The sequence below is a fragment of the Monomorium pharaonis genome, chromosome 7 (assembly GCF_013373865.1).
Source record: "Monomorium pharaonis isolate MP-MQ-018 chromosome 7, ASM1337386v2, whole genome shotgun sequence".
In the NCBI taxonomy this organism is placed as follows: Eukaryota; Metazoa; Arthropoda; class Insecta; order Hymenoptera; family Formicidae; genus Monomorium; species Monomorium pharaonis.
Window position 1 is genome coordinate 21,410,274 of NC_050473.1, and position 23,912 is coordinate 21,434,185.

Below are 23,912 nucleotides of genomic sequence, written 5' to 3' on the forward strand. Positions count from 1 at the left end.
GAACAACACGGATTTCGAAGAATTTTACTATACCTTTAGTGAAATTTAGTAAAATTTTAGTAAAATCTAACTAAACTATTCTCTAATGTAAAATGTTTTGGTTAAATTTTGGTATAATTTTATCAAATTTTACTAAAAGTATAGTAAAAAATTTTTCGAAGTCAGTGTTGTCCTACCACTGATTTTGAGGGTAAATTCTAAGCAAAAATTCTCTCCATGTAAAGGTAGATATATTATACATCTATAATACAGTTACGAAGAACGTCTATTAGACGTCTATAATAAAAATGCACAGAACATCAATTAGACGTCTATTATACACGTCTAAAAAAGGTTACTTCGACGTCTATCTAGATGCGTGTATCGATCTAGCTTAGATGCGTCTGATAGACGTCTGCTCGATGTCTATCCGATCTCGCGTTTCTCCCTACTGGCGTTCGTATTGGCGTCGAGAGTAGGAAAGGCTGCTTGTTTTAGTAGTGCAAGCCGTAATCTTTATTGTAATCCTTATTGTAGAACATTTAGATAGACATGCACAGAAAGACAATGATCGAGAAGGAAGAGATAATTTATGAGTGCGAAGCGCGAAGACGCAGGACTCGACCAATCAGCAGGGCATGCACACTAAACGCTCAAAAAAGTTACTTAAAGCCACTCTAGAGGAATTAAAATTAAATAATAATTACTATTTTATTTTATTTATTATCAAAACTATAACAATACTAATATAATTTGTATACCATGTAATAACTAATAATGTAGGAAGTGTAATATGTACGAGTATGCAAGCGTATCGAGAATTTGGCAATGAACGGTGTGCGAGTATTTTTCGTTTGTCTTTTTTTTTTTAAATAAAATACGAGAGAGAGAATGATTTCGAGTTTTGACGAGCGAATCTTCTAAGAAAAAGTCAAGTCGGGAGAATATAAATCAATTAAGAATTCTATTAACTCTGAGCAACGATTCGCAAACTGAAAGTCTAAGCTTGTAAGATTTATTTTAATTCCCTAAATAAACACTTTGAAAATATCTCTTACAAATTTGGGGGCTCGTCCATTGGGCGATACGAGCTATTAAGAAAGTTGAAATCAAGCTGTGAGAATAATTCCGTGTTGTGTTGTGAGAAGCAGAAAGTACGCATTACGCAAGCTGTTCCGAGTCGTGACGTGTAAGAAATGTAAACGTGCGAGAAATGTAAATAAGAGAGCAGAAAACACTTTTGAATGAAAATGAATGTGCAGGAGTCATCGAGTTATACGATGATTCAACTAAAGGAGAAGCTATGAGAGCTGAATTTGCCTATTGCAGGAAAAAAGACCGAATTGTTGAAGCGTTTGCAAGAAGCGGATCCAACCGGTGATTGGGCGAGAGAAGATCCAGGAATGTCGGGATCCGGTGTGATGACTCAAGATAACGGCGAAACTGGCTTCGAAATCGAGGCATCGACAATCCATCAACGAGAGTGTTGTGGAGTGAGATAGAATCACTCCAACCATATATTATTATATTAGAATATTCAAATAATTAAGATTAATAAAAGAGTGTCTTGAACACTCTCAGAGGAAGTGTCATCTCATATTATCGCGCGAGGTATCAAGTGACACCTCGCGCAAGGCTGACCGGCCATCACACCGGTCAACGCACCGGTCGAAACTCGGAATTCCACCGATCTCAGTTTAGCAACGATCAGGCCACATTTCCGGTGGAAATGCTAAAATTGCAATTTGGCGGTCTGTTGCTAAGTCCGCGAATATTTCCCGCGCGCTGGATGCGCGCCGCCATAATCGTATCAAGGGTCTATTGCCCCTCCAACTGACACTTTCCGTGAACTATATAAACAACTGCCGATTGATGGGTAGCGGGACCAGTTAATAATCATTCACGCTAATATGCGTGTCACGTGTGTGCTTACTACTTCGGGTCACATAGACCTCAGTACGTAAAGACTTAATTATATCTTATACTATATAGCGACGAAACGTCAAGCGAGCTATCAAGTTCTCACCGAGTCTTATCGCCAGACGCAATTCAACACGACGTGGCATCACCGACGACCGCACGTGTTGAGAGCTAATTTGTACAACACAGAATGAACAACGCTTTTTATATAAAGACGAGAGTATCATTACTTGCGGACCTGGCCCTCGCAGTACTTCCTCCGCGAGTTCCAACTCCTTGGGCAGACACGATCCCAAAATTATCTTTGTTGCACCGAAAGCAACAAGAGATAGAAATGTTGTTGCAACAAGAGATAGAAATGTATCGTCGAGAGAAAGAATTAGCTGAGCGTGAGTTACAAATAATGAGAAGAGAAATCGAGCTGTTAAGCGCGCAGCAAAATGTGACAAATCAAAGTACGGAAAGAGAAAGCGTTTCTTGTGACGTTGCTAAGGCGAACATTTCGGCCATAGCGGATTTGTTAAGTAATTTCGAAGGAAGTGTCGGTGATTATGAAAACTGGGAATTACAACTCAAATTGCTGAAGAAGACTTATCATTTGTCCGATAACCATATCAAGATCTTGATTGGCATGCGTCTCAAAGGTGAAGCCTCCGAGTGGTTTCAGTCAAAGGCAGAATATCTTGAGTTATCCGTTGATGATCTTTTGATAAAGTTGCGTGAGATGTTCAATCATCGTCCTAGTAAAATAAGGCTTCGCAAGCAATTTGAAGAGCGCATCTGGAAGTCAAGTGAGATCTTTCATCAATATGTACATGCGAAAATTATTCTGGCTAATCGAGTGTCTATCCCTGAGGACGAGATAGTAGAATATATCATAGATGGAATATCGGAAGCGAGTTTAAGAGATCAAGCACGTATCGCACAAATTACAACAAAAGTTTCGTTACTAAAAGCTTTTGAGAAAGTAACGTTGAAGGATAAAGATGTCAACAATGCGGAACGGCGACAGCAGAGCGGCAGAAATCGAGAAGTGAGCGAGCAGACCAAGGGTGAGAAGAAGGATGCGGGTGGCGGTGGAGATAGACGCTGTTTCAACTGCGGCTAACGAGATCATGTGGCTACGGGTTGTCCTACAAAAGCGGAAGGTCCAAAATGTTTCTAGTGCGGTGAGCGGGGACATGTTGCTATGAAGTGTGTCAAAAAACAAAACGAGGTTAAAAGTGTAAATGCGAGCGCGACCAAGAAGCATGATAAGTATGTTAAAAATGTTAGCGTAGGAAATTATTCGATGGATGCTCTTATAGACACGGGTAGTGATATTAGTTTAATGCGAGCTAGTGTATATATTCGGCTCGGTTGTTCGCAACTAAAATTAAATAAAATCCAATTCCGTGGCATAAGAGCAATAAGTAATTCTACGTTGAGCGAGTTTGATACTGAATTAACGATAGATGAACATATATTTCCCATTCTTGTTTTTGTTGTGCCAGATACACTTATGAATCAAGATTTACTTGTTGGTACCGATTTCTTAAACTCAGTTGAATTAATAATTAAAGTGGGAAATATAGTAACCCGACCATTATTAAAACAAACGCGTATAGATGATAATTTACCGGAAATTTTGAAGATAAATTTAGATCCTGGAAAAAGAGATATTTATGTTGATGTGTCTCACGTGCCGGAATTATAATACAAAGAAGAGATTAAACAACTTATACGCGATTACAAGCCCCAAAAAACGCAAGAGATAAATCTTAAAATGTCTTTGATCCTAAAAGACGATGAGCCTGTCTATTTGCGTGCGAGGCGTTTAGCGATGCCTGATAAAGAGTTAGTTAAGACACAAATAAATGAATGGATACGTGATGGCATCATACAACCATCAATATCTGACTATGCAAGCCCAATTATTTTAAAAAAGAAGAAAGACGGTTCTATGAGATTATGCGTAGATTATCGTCAGTTGAATAAAAAGATAATAAAAGATAGATATCCGTTACCGTTAATTGAAGATCAATTAGATTCTTTGCAAGGAGCAAAACTTTATAACACTCTTGATTAAAAAAATGTTTTTTTTCATGTTATGGTCGATGAACAAAGTCGTAAATATACTGCTTTTATAACGCCGGACGGGCATTATGAGTTTTTACGTGTTCCTTTTGGTTTGTGTAACTCCCCGGCTATTTTTCAAAAATTTATCAATATTGTATGCAAAGATTTAATTTGAGTAAAAATTGTTTTAACATATTTAGATGATTTGATTATACCATCAAACGATTTAGATTTAGAAAGTGGGTTACGGAATTTGGAAAAAGTTTTACAAGTCGCAAGTAAAACTGGATTAATAATTAATTGGCGTAAATGTAGTTTTTTGAAAAAACGCGTAGAGTTTCTTGGACATATTATAGAAAACGGATATGTATCACCATCTGAGCATAAAATTGAAGCGGTCAAAAATTTCCCTGATCTTGTAAACGTGAAACGAGTGCAGAGTTTTCTTGGACTTAGCGGATATTTTCGTAAATTTGTATCGCAATATTCGATTATTGCGCGACCGTTAAGTGATCTTTTAAAGGCAAATGCTAAATTTGAGTTTGGTGAAAAGGAAAAACATGCGTTTCTGCATTTAAAAGAAATTTTATGTTTTAAGCCTGTATTGAAACTATGAAATTAACGCTCAAACTGAACTTCATATATACTGATGCATCAATGTTTGGATTTGGTGCAGTGTTACTGAAAAAAAATAAAATCGACAATGAATGGCATCCTATCTATTACAGTAATCATAAAACGTCACTTGCAGAACAAAAATCTCCGAGCTATGAGCTTGAGGTATTATCTGTAATAAAAGCACTCAAAAAATTTAGAGTTTATTTTTTGGGAATTCCATTTGTTATCGTACCTGATTGTCGTGCTTTTGTAGTTACAATGAACAAAAAAGATTTGTGTGTTCGAGTTGCGCGATGGGTGTTATTACTTGAGGAGTTTCAATACCGGATTAATCGTCCTGGTAGAAATATGAAGCATGTGGATGCTCTAAGTCGTTACCCGTTATCAGAATGTAATTTAGTTAACAGTGAAAGAGATAGTTTAACGGCACGATTTAAAAAAGCTCAATTAGAGGATGTCGATATCAAGAGGATAATCGAGTCGGAAAAATCAACTAATGCGAAAGATTATATTGTTATGTAAGCGGGTTACACGTCTGAAGCGTTTTGTATGAGTCTGTCTATGCGTATGTAAGTCTGTTCGTGTATGGGAGAGAGGCCTCGTGCGAGGACTCGACAGAGGGCGCAGGGGACTTATGGCGGAAGGACCGGCGAGCCACAACGTGCGTCGATCCGACTGGGCAGCCCGATTGTAAAGAGAAAACTTGCAGACGCGAGAATAATAAAGCCATAATCTTTACAGTTAGAAATGGAATTTTGTTTCGTGAGAGCGACGGCGAATTGTTAATAGTAATACCAAGAAGCATGCAATCGCAAATCATTAGACAAGAGCATGAGAAGAGACATTTCTCAGTAGCGAAAACTGAGGCAATTTTGCGTGGTGATTATTGGATACCGAATGTTAAAATAAAAATAAAAAAGATAATATAAAATTGTGTGGCATGTATTCTAGCAGAAAAAAAGCGTGGTAAACAAGAAGGTTTTTTAAATCCAATCGCGAAAGAAGAGGTTCCCCTTGATACGTATCATATCGACCATTTAGGTCCTCTTCCTTCCGCTAAAAAAAGTTATAAATTCATTTTTGTTGTTGTTGACGCGTTTTCAAAATTTACGTGGTTGTACACTACTAAAACTGTGAATACAAATGAGGTTTTAGAAAAGCTGCAAAAACAGGCGATAATTTTCGGGAATCCCCGTAGAATAATTTCTGATAGGGGCACTGCTTTTACATCTAATGTTTTTTCCGAATATTGTTTGAATGAAAACATTGAGCATATTTTGATTACAACCAGAGTGCCCAAAGTGAACGGACAGGTAGAACACGTACACTTATACCGTTATTAACGAAATTAGCAGATTCGAAGCATGATGAATGGTATCGATATCTAGGACGTGCGCAACAATATTTAAATACAACCGTACATAGAAGTTTAGGCATGGATCCTTTTCGTTTATTGTTTGGTACAAAAGCGCGATTGAAAGATAATCCCGAAATACAAAAGTTAATTGAAAATGAATGGGTTGAGATGTTTCAAAGAGAGCGCAATGAACTAAGAGAACGTGCTATAAAAAAACATATGTAAGATACAAAAAGAAAACCGGCGAGGATACGATAGTAAACGAACTGCTGCTATGATCTATAATGAAGATGATTTAGTTGCAATTAAGCGAACTCAACCGGGCCAGAAATTAGCTACGAAATTTCTTGGACCTTATAAAATAATAAAAGTTTTGCGTAATAACAGATATATTGTTTAGCGTGAGAGTGGAAGTGATGGTCCGTAAACGACTACGACTTCCTTTGATAATATAAAACCCTGGTTACTTGATCTGTCAGACAATGAATTTGATAGCGAATAAGAGCGACGATATTCGAGGTCGAATATTTTTGTGTCGAATGGCCGAGTGTAGGAAGTGTAATATGTACGAGTATCGAGAATTTGGCAATGAACGGTTTGCGAGTATTTTTCGTTTGTCTTTTTTTTTTAATAAAATATGAGAGAGAAAATTTTCGAGTTTTGACGAGCGAATCTTCTAAGAAAAAGTTAAGTCGGGAGAATAGAAATCAATTAAGAATTTTATTAACTCTGAACAACGATTCGCAAACTGAAAGTCTAAGCTTGTAAGATTTATTTTAATTCCCTAAATAAACACTTTAAAAATATCTCCTACAATAATATTCAAATTTTATAAAATTTTCGATAATTATATTTTTATATTTACTATTTCAAAATAAAAGAAGAATAATTTTTATAATTTTTTATACGTTGTTTAAATAATTTCAATTAGTAATTTTTAGTTAATATAAGAAACTAAATATTTTAGTTAATTTATATAAACGTAAAAATTATTAAGAACGAGAAAATTATTCAAAATAAATATTAACATTGTGTTAAATAAAAGTTGGTCATAGTCCATTACAAATAACGTTTCAACAATTTAATTTTCTTACAATAATTTGTGTATTGCTTAAAACACGTTATTTGTAATGGGCTATACCCAACTTTTACTTAATATTATAATATAGTTTAAATTATTTTTTCGTTTTAAACAATGTTATACAACTATAATTAACAAAAATGTTTAGTTTTTTATATTTAACTAGTAACATTATTAGTTGAAAATATTTAAACAATCAATAAAAATGTATAAACATTATTTTTTTCTTATTTTGAAATAATTAAAAATATACGTTGTAAAAATTTCATAAAATTTAAATTTTACTAGAATATTACAGGCGCGCGCTGCGCGCGCGCTATTTGACTTTTCACTTTAAAAATAATAATAATTGCAATTTGATTTTCTCTATCTTTCGTTTACATTAATCAAACGTCTTCTGCAATTTTGAATAAAAAAATGTAAAGTTTCATTATACATACATACATACATACATACCTACATACCTACATACCTACCTACATACATACATATTACATACATACATATTTGCATACTTACTGCTACCTAGCTACATATTTATCTAGTTACGCTCGCTCGTTTGCTCCTTCCCTCCCTCCCTTTTTCACTCACTCACTCACTCATTCACTCATCCACTCACTCACTCACTCACTCACTCACTCCTCGCTCACTCACTGGCTCACTCCTCGCTCACTCCTCGCTCACTCACTGGCTCACTCCTCGCTCACTCACTGGCTCACTCCTCGCTCACTCACTAGCTCACTCCTCACTTACTCTCATTCACTCACTCACTCATTCCTCACTCACTCCTCACTCACTTCTCACTCACTCCTCACTCACTCTCACTTACTCTCACTCACTCATTCACTCACTCATTCACTCACTCACGCACGCACCCCATCCAAGTCGCTAACCCATGTGCACATTGCAAACAAAGTAAAGTTCACATGTGTTTGCAGTTTTTCAATACAATGTCTGGTAACGGAATTAACACTTACTCATTTTACAAGTACACCCATAAAAAAAGTAAACAAAGACATTGCTTCGCTGTGGTCACACACAAACACACACACACACACACACATATTTAAATTTTTGTCTACAAATTATGGATTTTCTACTTACCGACATTTAAAAAAAATTTTCGAATCGCCAAAAATCCTTCTTGCATGTTTTTTTTCACTAAAAGAAGTTTCCAAAATTTGACTCACTAAATTGGAGATTGGTCCGTTTCGGAAGCTAAATTATTTGTACATATTTTTATGTCTGAGTTTGTCAGGTATTAAAAAAATTATGATAAACATTTATAAAAATATTTAAAATATTTAAAATAAATATTTATACCATTATTATCAAAGAATATAAAAAATATTTCAAGTTTATATACCACTAGACACCACAGACGCGTGCTTCGCGCGCGCTACTTTTTATTTTTTACCTTTTAAAAATAAATTACAACAATAAATGTATAGATAATATTTATACAAATTTTACAGCTGTCAAAATTCAATTGCAATGACAGCTACTCTTGCAACACGAAGTAAGCGCAGCGAAAGAACCAATTGGCATCGCGGAAAAGTGACAACAATGAACTTCGAGAAATGCGAGCAATCGACTTTACATGCCTTTTTTAGATAGGATTGATTATTACGATATACAATACAAATTATATTAATATTGTTATCTTCACGATAATATATGCCCGATATTGCAGGACGTCCGGAATATGTCTTTCGGATGTTCTATTGTAGATTTAACGGGACATCCGGATAACGTACTTCAGACATCCCGCGGACATTAAAAATACGAGGACATAAACAGGATTATTCAGGACACATATAAGACATCCGAAGGACGTCCGTGTGTTGAATGGGTAATTTGACGAATATAGTCTTATTTCTCAATCTATTCTGAACTAAGGCCCTGGTGAAAATGTAAAATCAGAGCGTAAGTCGAATGTAAAGGGAGTTATAAGCGTTAATAAAGCGTTAACATTTCTTTTACATTTCATTGTTTCAATTTACGCTTCGTAGAAGGTTTGTTAACGCTTCTATTACTCTGTCTTTACATTCAACTTACGTTCCGATTTTACATTCTCATCAGAGGGGATACCATTCATTCGTATGTATAAGCTACATAATTTGTATTTTAATGCGAATATTTTTATGAACAACGATTGACTCTACATCTACATTATCGATCTCGATCAAGTTTGACGGGCAGGTTAGCATCCTTTTAAAGGGAAAGAATTCCGTTCAAGATGTAAGTAATAGAAAATCTGCTGGATTTTTTCACGAGAGATGTAAAGCAAAGTTGAGGTGCCTTTTCACGCTGACACTTGACGCTCATTTTCAGCGTCAAAAGACATCACGTGACTAAAAATAAAGATACCCATTCGTCATTTTTAGTCACGTGATGTCTTTTGACGCTGAAAATAAGCGTCAAGCGTCAGCATGATATCTCATTTTATTATAGCTCCCTCTATCACTTTTTAGGCTGCGATCCACTTGACGCTACAAATACTTCGAAGCGTTTGATTGACCAATCGAAACAAACATTTTTACGAAGTGACCAATTAAAGAATGCTTCGAAACGTTTGTAGCGTCAAGTGGACCGTAACCTTAAAGTACAATTTCATGAGCCGCTAAAATAAGCGATTGAAGCGACAGATTTGTCACTCGTTTACAGCGGCAACAATTTTGTAGTTTGAAACGGTTCAACTACAAAGCGATGTCGCTCAAACGCTTGCGCCATGTTGATTGTGTATCGTGTATCGTGAAAGCACATAACCTTCCAACAATCAAGAAACTTCTAAAGAACATTCAAGATGAATGATTATCAGGAATATGAAAATGATGAAGTAAGTATATGTATAAATATAAATTTTTTTTACACTTTTAAATAAAACAAATTCTACTTAATCGAAGTAACTTAGCTTATTGTGATATCTTTCATATGAATTTATTGTCTTACAATTGGTGTTTCTGAACTATTGCAATTACCATTTGTGGAGTATAAATAATATATTTCTAATATGTTATAGATATCCATGAGACCAATTATGACATGCGGACTGTGTGAAGTTAGAAAATGTGTGAGTTAGAAAATGTTACAAAACACAAGTGTCTTCAAAGATATAGTGAATATTTTACTGATAAAAATTTATATTTTTATCCCATGTGCGGTATGTAAAACTAAAGTAAATATAAATAACTCATCTATTTAAAAGAATGTCCTATAATATCATGTAACAAATTATAGAAGATGGAAGTATACTAAAACGAAGAGTTGAGAATCAAGAAATAACAGTTCAAGAGCCTCAAAACTCATCAATAATGTCAACTAAAAGAAAAAACACAAAAAAATTGAGTACTTTAGAAAAACAGAATGTACTCGAATTAGAAGAGCAATTAATCTTTCGAAGCACGTGAAGCTTTGTGGAATCCACAAGTGCTTCTGTTGCGTCGTAGTAGAAAAGCGATTATGCAATTGTGGAAAGAAGTTTCTGAAGCGTTAAATGGTAGCGTAATATATATATACACATATATGTATGTATGTATGTATGTGTATATATATATATATATACATACACATACATATACTGTTATTATAATTTTTTTATTATTATTTATATATATATATATAATATTAATAAAAAAATTATAATAACAGTGTGCTACTGAATGGTTATTAATATAAATTTGTTAACAAAATATGTTTTCTAGGACAATTATCAGAGATTAAAGCAAAGACTAAATTCAAATCATTGCGTGAAAAATATATGCAAGATTATATGTATACAGGGTGTTTGGTAAAGATTTATGCAATTTTTATAAGCAGGTAGAGCGCATTAAGCTGAACAGAAAAGTCGTTATTGTTTTTACATTTTGGCAATAGTTAACGAATTATAAACTTGTAAAATTTTCTTTATTAGCCCGGCCTACCGGCAAATGCACGCGCGCCGAGCGCCCGGCCGCGGCGGCCACCCCTCCCTAGCGCTTGAACCTTGAGATTGCTAGGCGCGCGGGAGGAGTTGTTACAACAAGCGGCAATGGCTACACACAAGCGACGCATAAAGCTAGATTCTTCCTTTGAGTTATGATAGTTCCTTACTTTTTTTATGAAAATAAAATTTTTAACGACAAAAAGTACGTGTACATACATCCCAGTGAACACAGTAATATAGTAGCAGTGTAACAGCAATGTAACCGAATATAACAGGTTACGTTACTCTGAAATTACACGTAACTTACATGTAAGTTACAATTTCCGACTCAGCAATATAACATGTTATAATTACATGTTATCTAACCGTTGCACAACAGTTACAAAGAAAAATAAAATAAAATAAAAATTTTATTTTTTTTAAATTATTTTTATCAACAGCACATACTAAATTTAGGATAAATTTTTATTAATTAATTAAATTTAAATTATGTTATTTTTTTATTTTATTCTTACTTGCCGCTGCTAGGTTTGAATCCGGGACCTTAGAATGACGAACCTTGTACTCTACCTGCTACGCCAATTTGACTCATCGATATGGGTACTTGTTATTGTCTACATATACCTATATGTTATAAACTGACGCAACTATTATATATTATTTTTTATAAAAGCAATTAAATTTTGCGAAACATATTAAAAATAAATAGCATTAATTTATTTATTTATTAATTTCATTGTTAAATTTATCTTTTTCCATAACTTTAATAATTTGATTGCAATCTATTTAGCACTAATCTTTGAAGCGTTCAAATGATTAATTAGATGGTTAACTATATAGATCGTAATTCTAAGAAAAATTGAATAGTATACATTTATTATTCTGTTTTTGTTCAGCACATGATGAATTTAGATTTTGTGCATTTTTTGTGCACAGTAATTGTAGATAAACCGTTATTTTTGAAAACATTATCTTTATAATAATTTTTTTTATTATCAAATAGATCTGTCATTTAGGATGTTATAAGGTTGTCTGATTTCTGAGTCAACTACGACGCATCGTTCCGTAATAACATTGATACGAACGTGTTATGTTACGATTATACAATTTTTGTTGAATAACTGTAACGCCAAAACGATGTATAACAGCTATATCACTTGCGTATAACAAATATTACGTAACAAGTTATTTCCATGTCATATAGCACCTACATATCACAAGAATAACAATGTTAAATTACATGTAACTTCCATGTTATATTGCCGCTATAAAATGTGTTCACTGGGATGTGTACAAAAAATATCAGTTCTAATGCTTAAAGAGTACAGAGCCTTCGTTGTTAAATTAAGTACAAAATTGTTCTCGTATTTCAATACTTGTTCGAACATTCATATATGATCCTGTACGTTGTATTTTACGATAAGCAGAACTGTTTTCAAGAACCGTTCTCCAAGTACCAGGTATAAAGCCATTATGATCAAAATGATCGATCAAACTTGTAGTTACATATTCATTGATATTTATGTCCTGTTTTCGTAACCAATTATGCACACACACAATTGCTTGCACAATTTTTTCAACAGTTTCCACTTTAGCAATTATTGGCTTTCTCAGTGTTCGCCACTGACAGGCGAGAATGCCAAATGTATTTTCAATCATTTGCCTAGCACTGGATAGTCGATAGTTAAATACAGCTTTTTCTTTGGTCAGTCCGCCTCTTTCTGGATAGGGTCGAAGCAAATAATCTTTCAAAGGGAATGCTTCATCTCCAACGAGACAATATGGTAATGTGGGACCATTTTCGGAAACAATCTCTGCATCTGGTACATTCATTTTTTTCTGTTCAAATTTTTTACCAAATTGACATTCTTTAAAAATACCACCATCGCTGCGTCTACCATAGGTTCCAATATCAACAAGTGTGAATAGATAGTTGGCATCACATACTGCCATTAAAACAACACTATGACTCTGTTTATAGTTATAATATATAGAGCCAGCATTAGCAGGACACTGGGAAAGTACAGTATATTATAATTATTGTGTTTGTAATTTGCAAATTAAAAGTATCAGAGAGATGCAAAGCCAAATGCAAGTACTTTATTAATCAATCTTATTCAGCTAAAATTTTAAGGTAAAAGAACACTAAATGATTTGTAATGTCAAATGTATTAAACAATGACAAATACTATTGAAATACTATTGATTACATACTATTAAAATACTATTAATAAACATACTTGAATAACAATATATTTGCCATCAATGGCACCAATACAATGAGGAAAATTACATTGATTTTCAAAATTTGCTTCAATATGTAGCCAATCTTCTTTCGTTAAAGGACGTGGAAGACTAACTGGACATAACATATTCCAAATTACTTCGCATGTTTCGGATATAATGTTGCTTATTGTTGTACATCCTATTAAGTATTGATACGACATTGATACCACTGAGTCACCAGAAGCCAAATATCTATGATATATAATGTGAAAAAAACTATAATTTAAACTATCTGTATAATAATTTTGTATTGACTAATCGCTTTCATATTTTTATGTATAATTCCACCAAACACCAAATTACACGTAACGTGCATGTTGGTTGTAATTTCCCACTCAACAATATAATTGTAATATAACACACGTGTTATATTACAATTATATTGTTGAGTGGAAAATTACAACTAACATGCACGTTACATGTAACTTGGTGTTTGATGGGATATTTAAAAAATGTAATAAAACAAACCTTAGAGTTAAACACAAACGTTCTTCAGCACTGACAGGATTTCTGAGAAATGTCTGCTTATTAAGTTTCGGTGCAACAATTTGTAGCAAGTTCTCTAGCTGTATTGATGACATGTGAAAATAGTTCTCAAATTCTGCATCTTCTAATCTTATATATGGTAAAGTAGCTTTATAAAATCCATATTCATCACGTTTTTCAAACAATGGTGCAACCCAAAATTTTTTTTTAGAATAATGTCTTTTTGTTTGATGTGTCAACATTATAGTAGTGTAAGATTGCTAGCTATTGGCCTAAAGCGTACACACGGTAACACGCTTGCCAGCCATTGGACATCGCCACCGCGCATGTCACCACGCGCGGCGTCGACAGCCAGCGTGCGTCGCAACACGTGTGACGCAGTCAGTCAGTCATGTGGTCTGTTCTTTCTAGCTGCACTGTTGCACCCAGGCCTGCTCGGTTTAGGAGTGGGGGTATAGGCATACGTAGAAAAGGACAAACGTAGATGTTGAAAAGGGACGGACGATATACCAGGTAAAGACCTATAATCAAAGATGCGCCAATGGCCCCCCACCATGACTGCTATCCACCATCTTGTACCCATACGGAAACTGAATGGGGGCTAAGGCCGGGGGCTGGGGTCTGGGGCTGGGGTCTGGGGCTGGGGTCTGGAGTAGTGGAGATAATAAACAATGCGAGCCTGCTCCAAGTTGTACGCAGCCATATAACAGATGCAAATTTAATTTTTCTTGTTCTTCCTGAGTATATCGTCAAAATATAGTGACCCTCGAGAGATTGAATTACCTTATAATTTCTGACACATATTTCTTTAACCTATACTGCTCAACACAGAGCACTCTCCCCTCTTCCTCGCCCAGCGTGGGTACGCAATGGCGGATAAACCATGTGACTCAAGTGACCAATCAAAATTGTGTTTGCCATTGGCGAATCTTTGATTATAGACGAATCTTTAATACCAGGTATTTTCTTCTCTCTCACACGCAGGCGTGTGTAAGAGAGAAGGAAATACCTGTTATATCGTACGTAAGCCTTACCCCCACCCCTGAAATTTGGGACAATCCTCGGTCTAGATATACTATGTCTATGGTTGCACCGGTGCAATAAGTTAAAGTAAGACAAGTATATTTTTTCTCATTCTAACTTATTGCACCAGTGCAACAGTGCAGCTAGAAAGAACAGACCATTTGTCTCCGACTCAATAAACAGCTTCTTCGAACTTCGGGTCATGGATTATTTCCACGCCTCGCCCTTACCATCCCTGACCAGGGTCACGTTCCAAACCTCCCGAACCTCCCCCTGTCACTTCCCTTACAGTAGTAACAAAACAAACAATATCATTTTGCAATTTAATTTCATGTTCTAGAATCATTTGATTACAATTTAGTATCCAATTGTAATATTTTTTTTGTAAGAAGCCATAACACACACAACTATTTATTTTGCAACGCGTTATCTGAATACCATATACCGAAAATGATAACACAACAACGCAAAATTTATTTCTAAATTTTCAAGTTTGTCGCTTCAACCTTTTTTCATGTATATAAGTTACTGCTGAATAGTTCAACGACAAAAGTCGTCACTGGTTTTAGCGGCTCGTGAAAATGCACCTTTAGTCAGAAGCACTTGGCAACACTGATCGTCACTTTAACATTGTGTATAAGTCACGTGGGTCGCCACTGATGCCACTGTCGCCAGTCGCTCGCTCGCGCCATGCACTAGCTCATATGAAGTGACATGTATGAGGTTATGTTGATTTTTTAATTGTCAATTTAATCATTGACACCAATGTAAAATTAATTAATTAGAGAGTAACATAGCTCAGATTTTACACTGGTGTCGATGAGATAAGATGTTGCGTGATGTAAAATGTGTATTATTACTGTAATTGTCACTGATAATGTTGTAAGGATAAGAACTATCGCCATCATCAAGGTATTACTTTTGTCACCAAGATATCAACAATTATATGTTACTAGTAAAGAATAAAAATAGCATTAGTAAAACCATTCATTTGAAATTTTATTAGGTATAATTAATAATTATTAATATTGATTGACAATTACAGCAACATTTAACCAATACACAATTGTTTTACATCGTACAATATTTTATCTCTGATCGACACTAATGTAAAATCAGAGAGCTATTTTATTTTTAATTTTACATTGGTGTTGATAATTAATGGGTCACATAAGTTGCTTGGGCCACAGGTCAGCTCGTGTCAAATGACATGTGTAGTGGAGGTTAAATCATTTATTTAATGATTTTTAACATCTCATCTATTTAATCATCGTTTATTAAGATTTTACACTTGTGTCGATAAAATAGATGAGATGTGTGATGTAAAATTGTGTATTTTTATTGCTGTAATTGTCAATTAATCATTGACAGCAATGTAAAATTAATTAATCGGAGAGTAACATAGCTCAGATTTTACACTGGTGTCGATGAGGTAAATGAGATGTTGCGTGACGTAAAATGTGCATTATTGCTGTAATTGTCAAATCATGTAATTTAAATTTTAAATTTAATGAGAAATTTTGAAGCGAGTTTTTTAATTCATTGATTAATTTTTGTCTTATGTGTAAATATTTAAAGTTATATTTGTGGATTCAGCAAAGTATATATTCTTAATTTAATATAAATGTAAATTTTTATAAATATTTAAAAAATTGAGAAATTTCGAGGCGAGTTGTTTAATTCATTGATTGATTATTTGTATTATGTATAAATGTTCTTTTTACACAATAAAGTTGTATTTGTGCATAATGCAATTTAATAATCAATGATTAAAATATTTGCTTTAATTAATCTATGTTGCATCATAGGTTAAATTTGATGAAAAATATTTTATCTTGGATTTATTTGATACATAAATAAATGTGATGTATGTATTTAGGTTCAAAAATGTGATTTTTTGTTTTTTGAAAGAAGCTCACACATATATAATAATGGCTTTATTGTTTTACCCCGAGGGGTGTTACAATGGCGCTTTTTTATATGGAGCGTACCCAAACCATTTACAAATTCCAAAAACGTACCCTCTTTTCACCCGACCTGACCGTGTGCAACCCTATACATTCTAGCCCTCCCTCCCCTCCACGGCCTCTCTCCCCATAACCCTCCGCCTTCTCCCTCTTCCTCCGCCCATCCTTTCCTTGCATTGTATTTTCGTTATCTCCTCCTTCTCCATTCTTCTCATTCCTCTTCGCCTCTTTCTCCGTCCTCCTTCTCCTTCCATCCCGCTTTTCCTCGTCCTCTCCTTCTCCTCCTCCGACCCTCGTCTTTGTTTTCTTCCAAGTCTCTATAACAGTCATATAACTTATATAAACCTCGCCTTCTTGTCACCTCTCCCTCCTCACCCCCTTTGACTCCACCCCTTCCTCTCTCTTTTGTTTTCCCTCTCTTACTCCCCTGACTTTTTCCACCATCTCCCTCTTTCCTCATCCCATTCCCATTCCCTCCCCTCTACCCACATACTTCTGTTCCCAACTATCACCTTTTTTCCTAATCTCCTTTCCTCCCTCGCTCTCACCAACATTTTCCATCTTACTTTCCTCTCCTCCCACGTTAAATCTTCGTCTACCCCTATGCCCCATCTCCTCTTCACTTCCGCTCTTCTCCCCAAAAGCTCCTCTCTATCTATTAACTTCTTCATTTCCACGAACATCACCACCCCTCCCCGACTCTCCATTATTTCGCCTACTTCCACCTTTCTCCCCAATTCTTTCCTCATTATATCCCTCATGAACTCCTCTTTCCTCCGCGTCTTCCCTCTCCACACACCCCCACAATCGTTCCTCAATTTCCTCTCTACTTACCTCCTCTTCTCCTCCTCCCCCTCTCCCTTCCGTCTCTTCCTCTCCCTCTCCTTTAATTTTCTCTCCACCCTCCTCCACGTCTTCTCCTCCCTTTCCTGTCTCCACCGTACTCCCTTCTCCATCCTCTTTCTCCCCTACCAAGCCGTTCTCTCCTCCTCCGCCCTTCTCTTCCCTCTCCTCGTTTCTTGCCTCTCTGCCATCCTTCTTGCTCTCTTCCTTGCCATTCTGCACCCTTCTGCTCCTCCTGTCTGATGTCCTTCTCTCCTCTCTCCTTCTCCACTGCACCTTCCTCCTCCATCTTTTTCGCTGCTTTTCCGTCTCCGTTTCCCTTCTTCTCCTCCTTATCCCTTCCTAGTGCTCCCTTCTCCATCTTCTCCGCTCTCCTCGTCCTTCCCGGTTTTTCCCCGCTCTTCATTTCTGTCTCTCTCCCTGCACACCTCTTCTCTCTCCCTCTCCTTCCGTCATCTCCCAATGTTTCTCTTCCTTTTTCTGATCCCTTCTCTCTTCTTTTTTTTCTCTCCTCTCTCTCTCGCCCTTTTCCTCCTCCTTGATCCTTCCTTTCCCTTTTTCTCCTCCTCCCTTCTCGTCCCGCTGGCTTCTCTCCCTCGTCTGCTCTTGACTGACCGCTCTCTCCCTCTCCGACTCTTCACTCCTCCTGTTCACCACCTTCACCTCTCCCTTTCCATCCTCCACACCGCACTCTCCTTCTGTCACCGTACGCCCACCACCAGCTTCCCTTCTCCTCTCCTTCCTGTCCATCTCCCAGAGCATCACCAATCTCTCCACACTCTTCCTTATCTGTCTCAGTTCCTCCACTATTTCACTTCTCTCCCCCTTGTTGCTTATCCCCCCTTTCTTTTCTTTTTCTCCCTTCATCTTCCTCTCGCTACGCTTCTTCCTATCCTTGTGTTCTTTTTCACCTCACAAAACTGCTTCTTTTGAATCTCCGTTGCCGGCGGACCACGTGCTCGTACTCGCAAACATTGCGTTCACAATACACGCTACCATCGACCTGTCTCGATTTATCGATCTCTTCACTCATCTTCCTATTGGTCTTCGTTCCTCTCCTATCGACTCCCTCGATCGATGTATCGATCTCTCATTTTTACTCCATCACTCCTCGTATTGCCGCTCCGCACCTGCCCTCTCTTGTCCAACTTCCGTACTTCTCTCCATCCACCGCCGCTACGTTTTTGCCAGCGCCCTCTCCACCGCTCTCTCCTTGCTCTCACTAACTCTCAACGTTCTCCTTTCCACCTTGTCTGACTCCAACAATCTTCGTATCCTCATTTTTCCTCCTCTCCCTTATCCTGTTTCTTCCCTTCATTTCCTCTTGAGCCTTTTTGCATCCTCTTCCCGAATATATTTTCCTGACCCTCCTCCACTCCTCCAACCTTCATCCTCACTCGTCCACTCCGGAGTACACACACTACATTTCCACCTTCTACGGCGCCATTATCTATCTTCAGCTCACACATATATATTACCTAGGTTGAATTTCATAAAAAGTATTATCTTGAATTAATTTAATACATAAATAAATGTGATTTTTTCCATCCAAAGGTATATATTATTAAATTTGATCAAAAATTTTATCTTGGATTAGTAATTTTTTCCTTAAAATAAAATATCACTTAGTCTATGTTACATCAAATAACATTTTAGTGACCAAACATTATTATTCTTTTAAAAAAAGGTAAAAAGGTGTGGGCTTCTTTAAGGAAAGACACAAATTCAAGATAATCGTTTTGATAAAATTCAACTTAGGCCTGGCTCCAAAACATGCTCTAAAAGATTTTATTAAAAAATTTATAGTATTATATCCGTTATATAAACTTTAGCTTTTTAGTAAAATTTTTCTCAAAGAGAAAGTTTTAGAATGTAACCTTAAGTGGTGTATAAACCTAAGTAGTTTATAAAAAAAATACAAAATGCGTGATATCCAAACAAAATTACCTTTTTAAAAAGGGTAAAAAAAAGCGCCAATGTGTAGTTTTTCTTTAACAAAAAATTTATAAAATTCAAGATAAAACTTTTAATCAACTTCAACCTAAGTGATATATGGAATAGAAAAAAATAATTTACTTATGTATCAAAATAGACATTTTTATTAAATTCAATCTAAATGATATATACAAATTTAATCTAAGTAGTCTATAAACACTATAAAATGCGTGATATCCCAACAAAATTACCTTTTAAAAAAAGGCGCTAAGTGTTTGGATTTTCCTTTAAGCAAAAAAATTATTGGATGGTTAAACCTAAGTAATATAAGAAAAAAAAATCACAAATTCAAGTGTTACGGGCCGGATTTCTCCATCCGACCTCGTAACCGATATATGTAAACCGCGATTAAGCATTCGGCGAAATATAAAATAAAGCAAAGAAAAGATCGCGCAACGCCGAGCGCGACAATGAGGAAAAGAACGCTGATCGGCAAGGATGCATCGTAACCCAGAAAACGGGAATAAAAAGGGAAAGCCCAACGCCAAGTCAGACTCAGTTAATTCAGTCATTTCAATCAATTAGAGTTGTGTCGTAATACTGTAATCTATCGCGTAGACTTTGTTACTCTGTAAAATAAAAAGTGTTTGACATATGAACTCCGTAAGTGCCTCACTAACACCCCAACCCCGGGAGCGCAGCACCTAGTAAAACAGAGTGACCGTGAAAGAGAACAACCGCGACGTTATCCACAATAACTCATCGACATTTAAAAGACCAGCGGTGCAAGGGCCCCTGACGGAGGACGGACCCCGACGTGCACAGAGCTGCACGACAAAAGATAAAACTTTTAATCAAATTCAACCTAAGTAGTATATACTTTTGGATGATTCAACCTAAGTATTATATACTAAGTGTGTAAAATTCAACCTAAGTAATATATATTAAGTGTGTCAAATTTAACTTAACTAATATATAAAAAATTTACAAAATTCAAAATAAAACTTATGATCAAATTCAACCTAAGTGATATATGGAATAGAAAAAAATAATTTACTTATGTATCAAATAAGATATTTTTTTATTAAATTTAATCCAAGTGATAGATACATCAAATTCAATCTAAGTGGTCTATAAACACTACAAAATGCGTGATATCCCAACAAAATTACCTTTTTAAAAAAGGTAAAAAAGGCGTCAAGTGTTTGGTTTTTCCTTTAAGCAAAAAAATTATTGGATGGTTCAACCTAAGTAATATAAGGAAAAAATGACAAATTCAAGATAAACTTTTAATCAAATTCAACCTAAGTGGTATATACTTTTGGATGGTTCAACCTAAGTATTATATACTAAGTGTGTCAAATTCAACTTAAGTAATATACATTCCTGAAATGGTATAACTTTGATTATTAATGTGACAATTATTTTAAATAAAAAATTATTGTATTGTATTTACACACACAAATTAATTTCTCTATAAAAATAATGATATGTAAATATTTTGCGCCAATTAAGAATAAATATTACAAAATGAGAGCATTAAGTTTTATCTCTACAAAAATAATGATATGAAGAAATATATGCGTCAATCTGTAAAAATAGATGTTTATTCTTTGGCTGGCATTCATAGTTTGATTTTTCATTAAGCTTGCATCAGACTAAAGATTGATATTGAGATTAAATTGAAATGTAACCAATTAGGAACAAAACCAATATTTTTTAACTTTGTTTTGAATGATCAAATTCCAATTTAATTTCAATCTCAATTTTTAGTTTGATATGACTTTAAGATTGTCTTAAGTTTATTTTTAGATACAATTTTGTTTACTACAAAGGTAATTTAATTATAAATTTAAGAAAATCTTAAATACAAGATCAAACTATAAATATCAGCCTTTCGTATTAAATTATTGACTGCTGCGCGCCTGTAAAATACAATTGTCAGAAAGCATATTAGCAAGAAATAAAGGACATAATATTGAGCTGGCAAATAAGTATTATAATATAACTAAATTACAAATATTACAAATAAATATTTTAATACGAATAAATATTGTTTGTGCGTACGTAGGGTAAACGCGGTCGCACGGAGAAAGTGCCGAGATCCCGATAGAGACGCGAAGCGAGTGGAGAGGAATGCGGTAGGTTCACGGGGGGGTGATAGGAAGAAAAAGGGGGCGTTGGTGTCACTCACACTTTAATTATTTATTAACAAACAGACGTTCGGAACAAAGAGTGAACCGTATCTTTTACAATCTTACGGAAATCTTGACACGTCGCGATATTACGCTGCCTGTAATCGACGCGGAAATCTTGAAGAGCCTCTAGATCGAGGCTCTCGCGAATCCGGAAATCTTGCGTGCGATCCGACGGAGATCTTGTGCACGAGGCAGAAGACGTTCGCGAGAAAGATACGGCCACTCGCGCATTAACGTAACGCACTCACACATTCACACAAATATTCGAATTTAGGAATGAATGAACATAAGTTGCCGAATTAGAGATGGAAGAAGTGAATCCCCGCAGCTAGGATCGGATGACGCGAGAGATCTGCGGGACGATCTATGTCGGTGGCGGGCTGCAAGAGACTGATGAATTTTTTGTCTTAAGACAATTACGATCGCGGAGGCGAAAAAAGGGGCGGTAAGGGAACGGATCTCGAGACTTATTTGGGCATTGATTTGGACGTGCCCTTTTTTGGGCATGTTTATTTGCATAGTTACCACGATGCGAAAAAACGAAATACGCGCGCGGGAGGAGCTAGTGACAGCGTTGAGATCAGATGCATCGAAGAAATGAACTATAAGGAGCTCGATGGCTGTCAGCAGCTCCCACTACTCGCGGATAAAACAGAGCAAAAAGAAGAAATGTTAAAATTCTAAAGGAACTGTTCTAGTCTCGAACAAATATTTTACTACAAAAACTTGGCGCCGCTAAACCGAATAATTTGCCAGTTCTCTTTCTTTTTCTTTTGTACGTGCATCTGAATGTGTGTGTGTGTGTGTATGTGTGTTTAGTATGTAATTTACAGAGTAATAAGAAAGTGATTTTTAATATTTTAGTCTTTTATGCGTGCGTACGTTTAAATGTTTCTCTTTCTCTCTCTTTTTCTTATGCGTGAGTGTATAATGTTACATGTATTAATTTAACATATAAATTAGTTTGTAAGAAAGCGATTTTTACTCTTTACTGGGATATAGCACAAATATCTAGTGTGGCTTGTTAGCCTCTTGTAACATTTGTATTGATTTCTTTTAAATTTTTTGTAACTTTCCAAAACAGAAACAAAATATTATTTCTATTAATATTTTAACAAAAAACATTAGAAATATTAGAACAAATTTTTTATTTAATTTGATTTTGTTTTAATATTTAAAAAATAAGCAAAGAAACGAATCGTTACTTTTTAAATAGTAACAATAACGATTTGCTTTGAAAAAACGTAATGTATGTAATTAATCCTAGTTTTCTTTATTTTAAAATACATTCTTAGAACATGTTTCAGAATAAATTTGAACTGAAAATATTTAAAAATGGCGGAGATATTGTCCTCGTTGCAAGACCTTGTTGAAAAAAGGTGCTCCGCGGTACCAATTGCAGCTCGTACAAAATTTATCTGAAACAGACCAGCCTAGAATTTTCTTAAACTGAATGATATTATCTAGCTATATCGTGGCCGATTTTTAAAATATCGATTTTTGGCAAAATGGCGGCCGTTTAAAGAAAAAAACGATTTTTTAGGATAAAAATCGGTCGTTTTTTAACTTTAAAAAAAGGGCTTAAAAAAACCGCCACGATAAAGACTGCCTTTTTTGTGTAGATTAAGCCCTCCAAATTTCAAGTAAATCGGTCCAGCCGATTCCGAGATATTTTTGGCACGCGTTTTGAAAACATGGTTTCGAGAAAAACACGTTTAAAGTTTGACATTCGGTTAAAACGTAGATAATTTTTTTTCAAACTTACATGGAGTCATCCACTCCAGGGCCAGTGAACCGTCTCCAGATGTAGCGGCATTCAAAGACTTCAATTCTAGCTTGCCGGCGTAATATTCTTGCTTAAGCTACCTGCTGCGAAGGATTAGAAGATGCCTATCGCGCCCCAGCGTCGTCGAACGTGCTTGGACCTTTCTCACTATATCTCCGACAATTTTCAAGGAATCACTTTGAAACTTGCAGGGGATATTCTCAAGACCTTATACTTTACGAATATGTGAAAAACGAAAAATCTATTTTTTCAAAATTTCTAGGTGTATGTAGCCCTTTAAACATACCTATTATAAATAAATTAACATAGAATTTCAGGATAAATAAGCATTTATTATTTCTTATATCCACACATAATATTTATGTATTATACTATATATTTTAATATGTAAATTTATATTAAATATTCTACATTGACAGAAAGGATTCAAATAAATAATTATTTGAATAG

The 23,912-nt window shown here is 35.4% G+C and overlaps 1 protein-coding gene across 1 annotated transcript; it reads right to left on the minus strand.

Moving 5' to 3' along the window:
• Positions 1 to 12,202: 12,202 nt before the first annotated feature.
• LOC105834758 lies at positions 12,203 to 13,441 on the minus strand. Its single transcript, XM_036290019.1, has one exon. The coding sequence runs from the start codon at positions 12,889 to 12,891 to the stop codon at positions 12,283 to 12,285; it is 609 nt and encodes a 202-aa protein (XP_036145912.1). The 5' UTR covers positions 12,892 to 13,441; the 3' UTR covers positions 12,203 to 12,282.
• Positions 13,442 to 23,912: the final 10,471 nt, after the last annotated feature.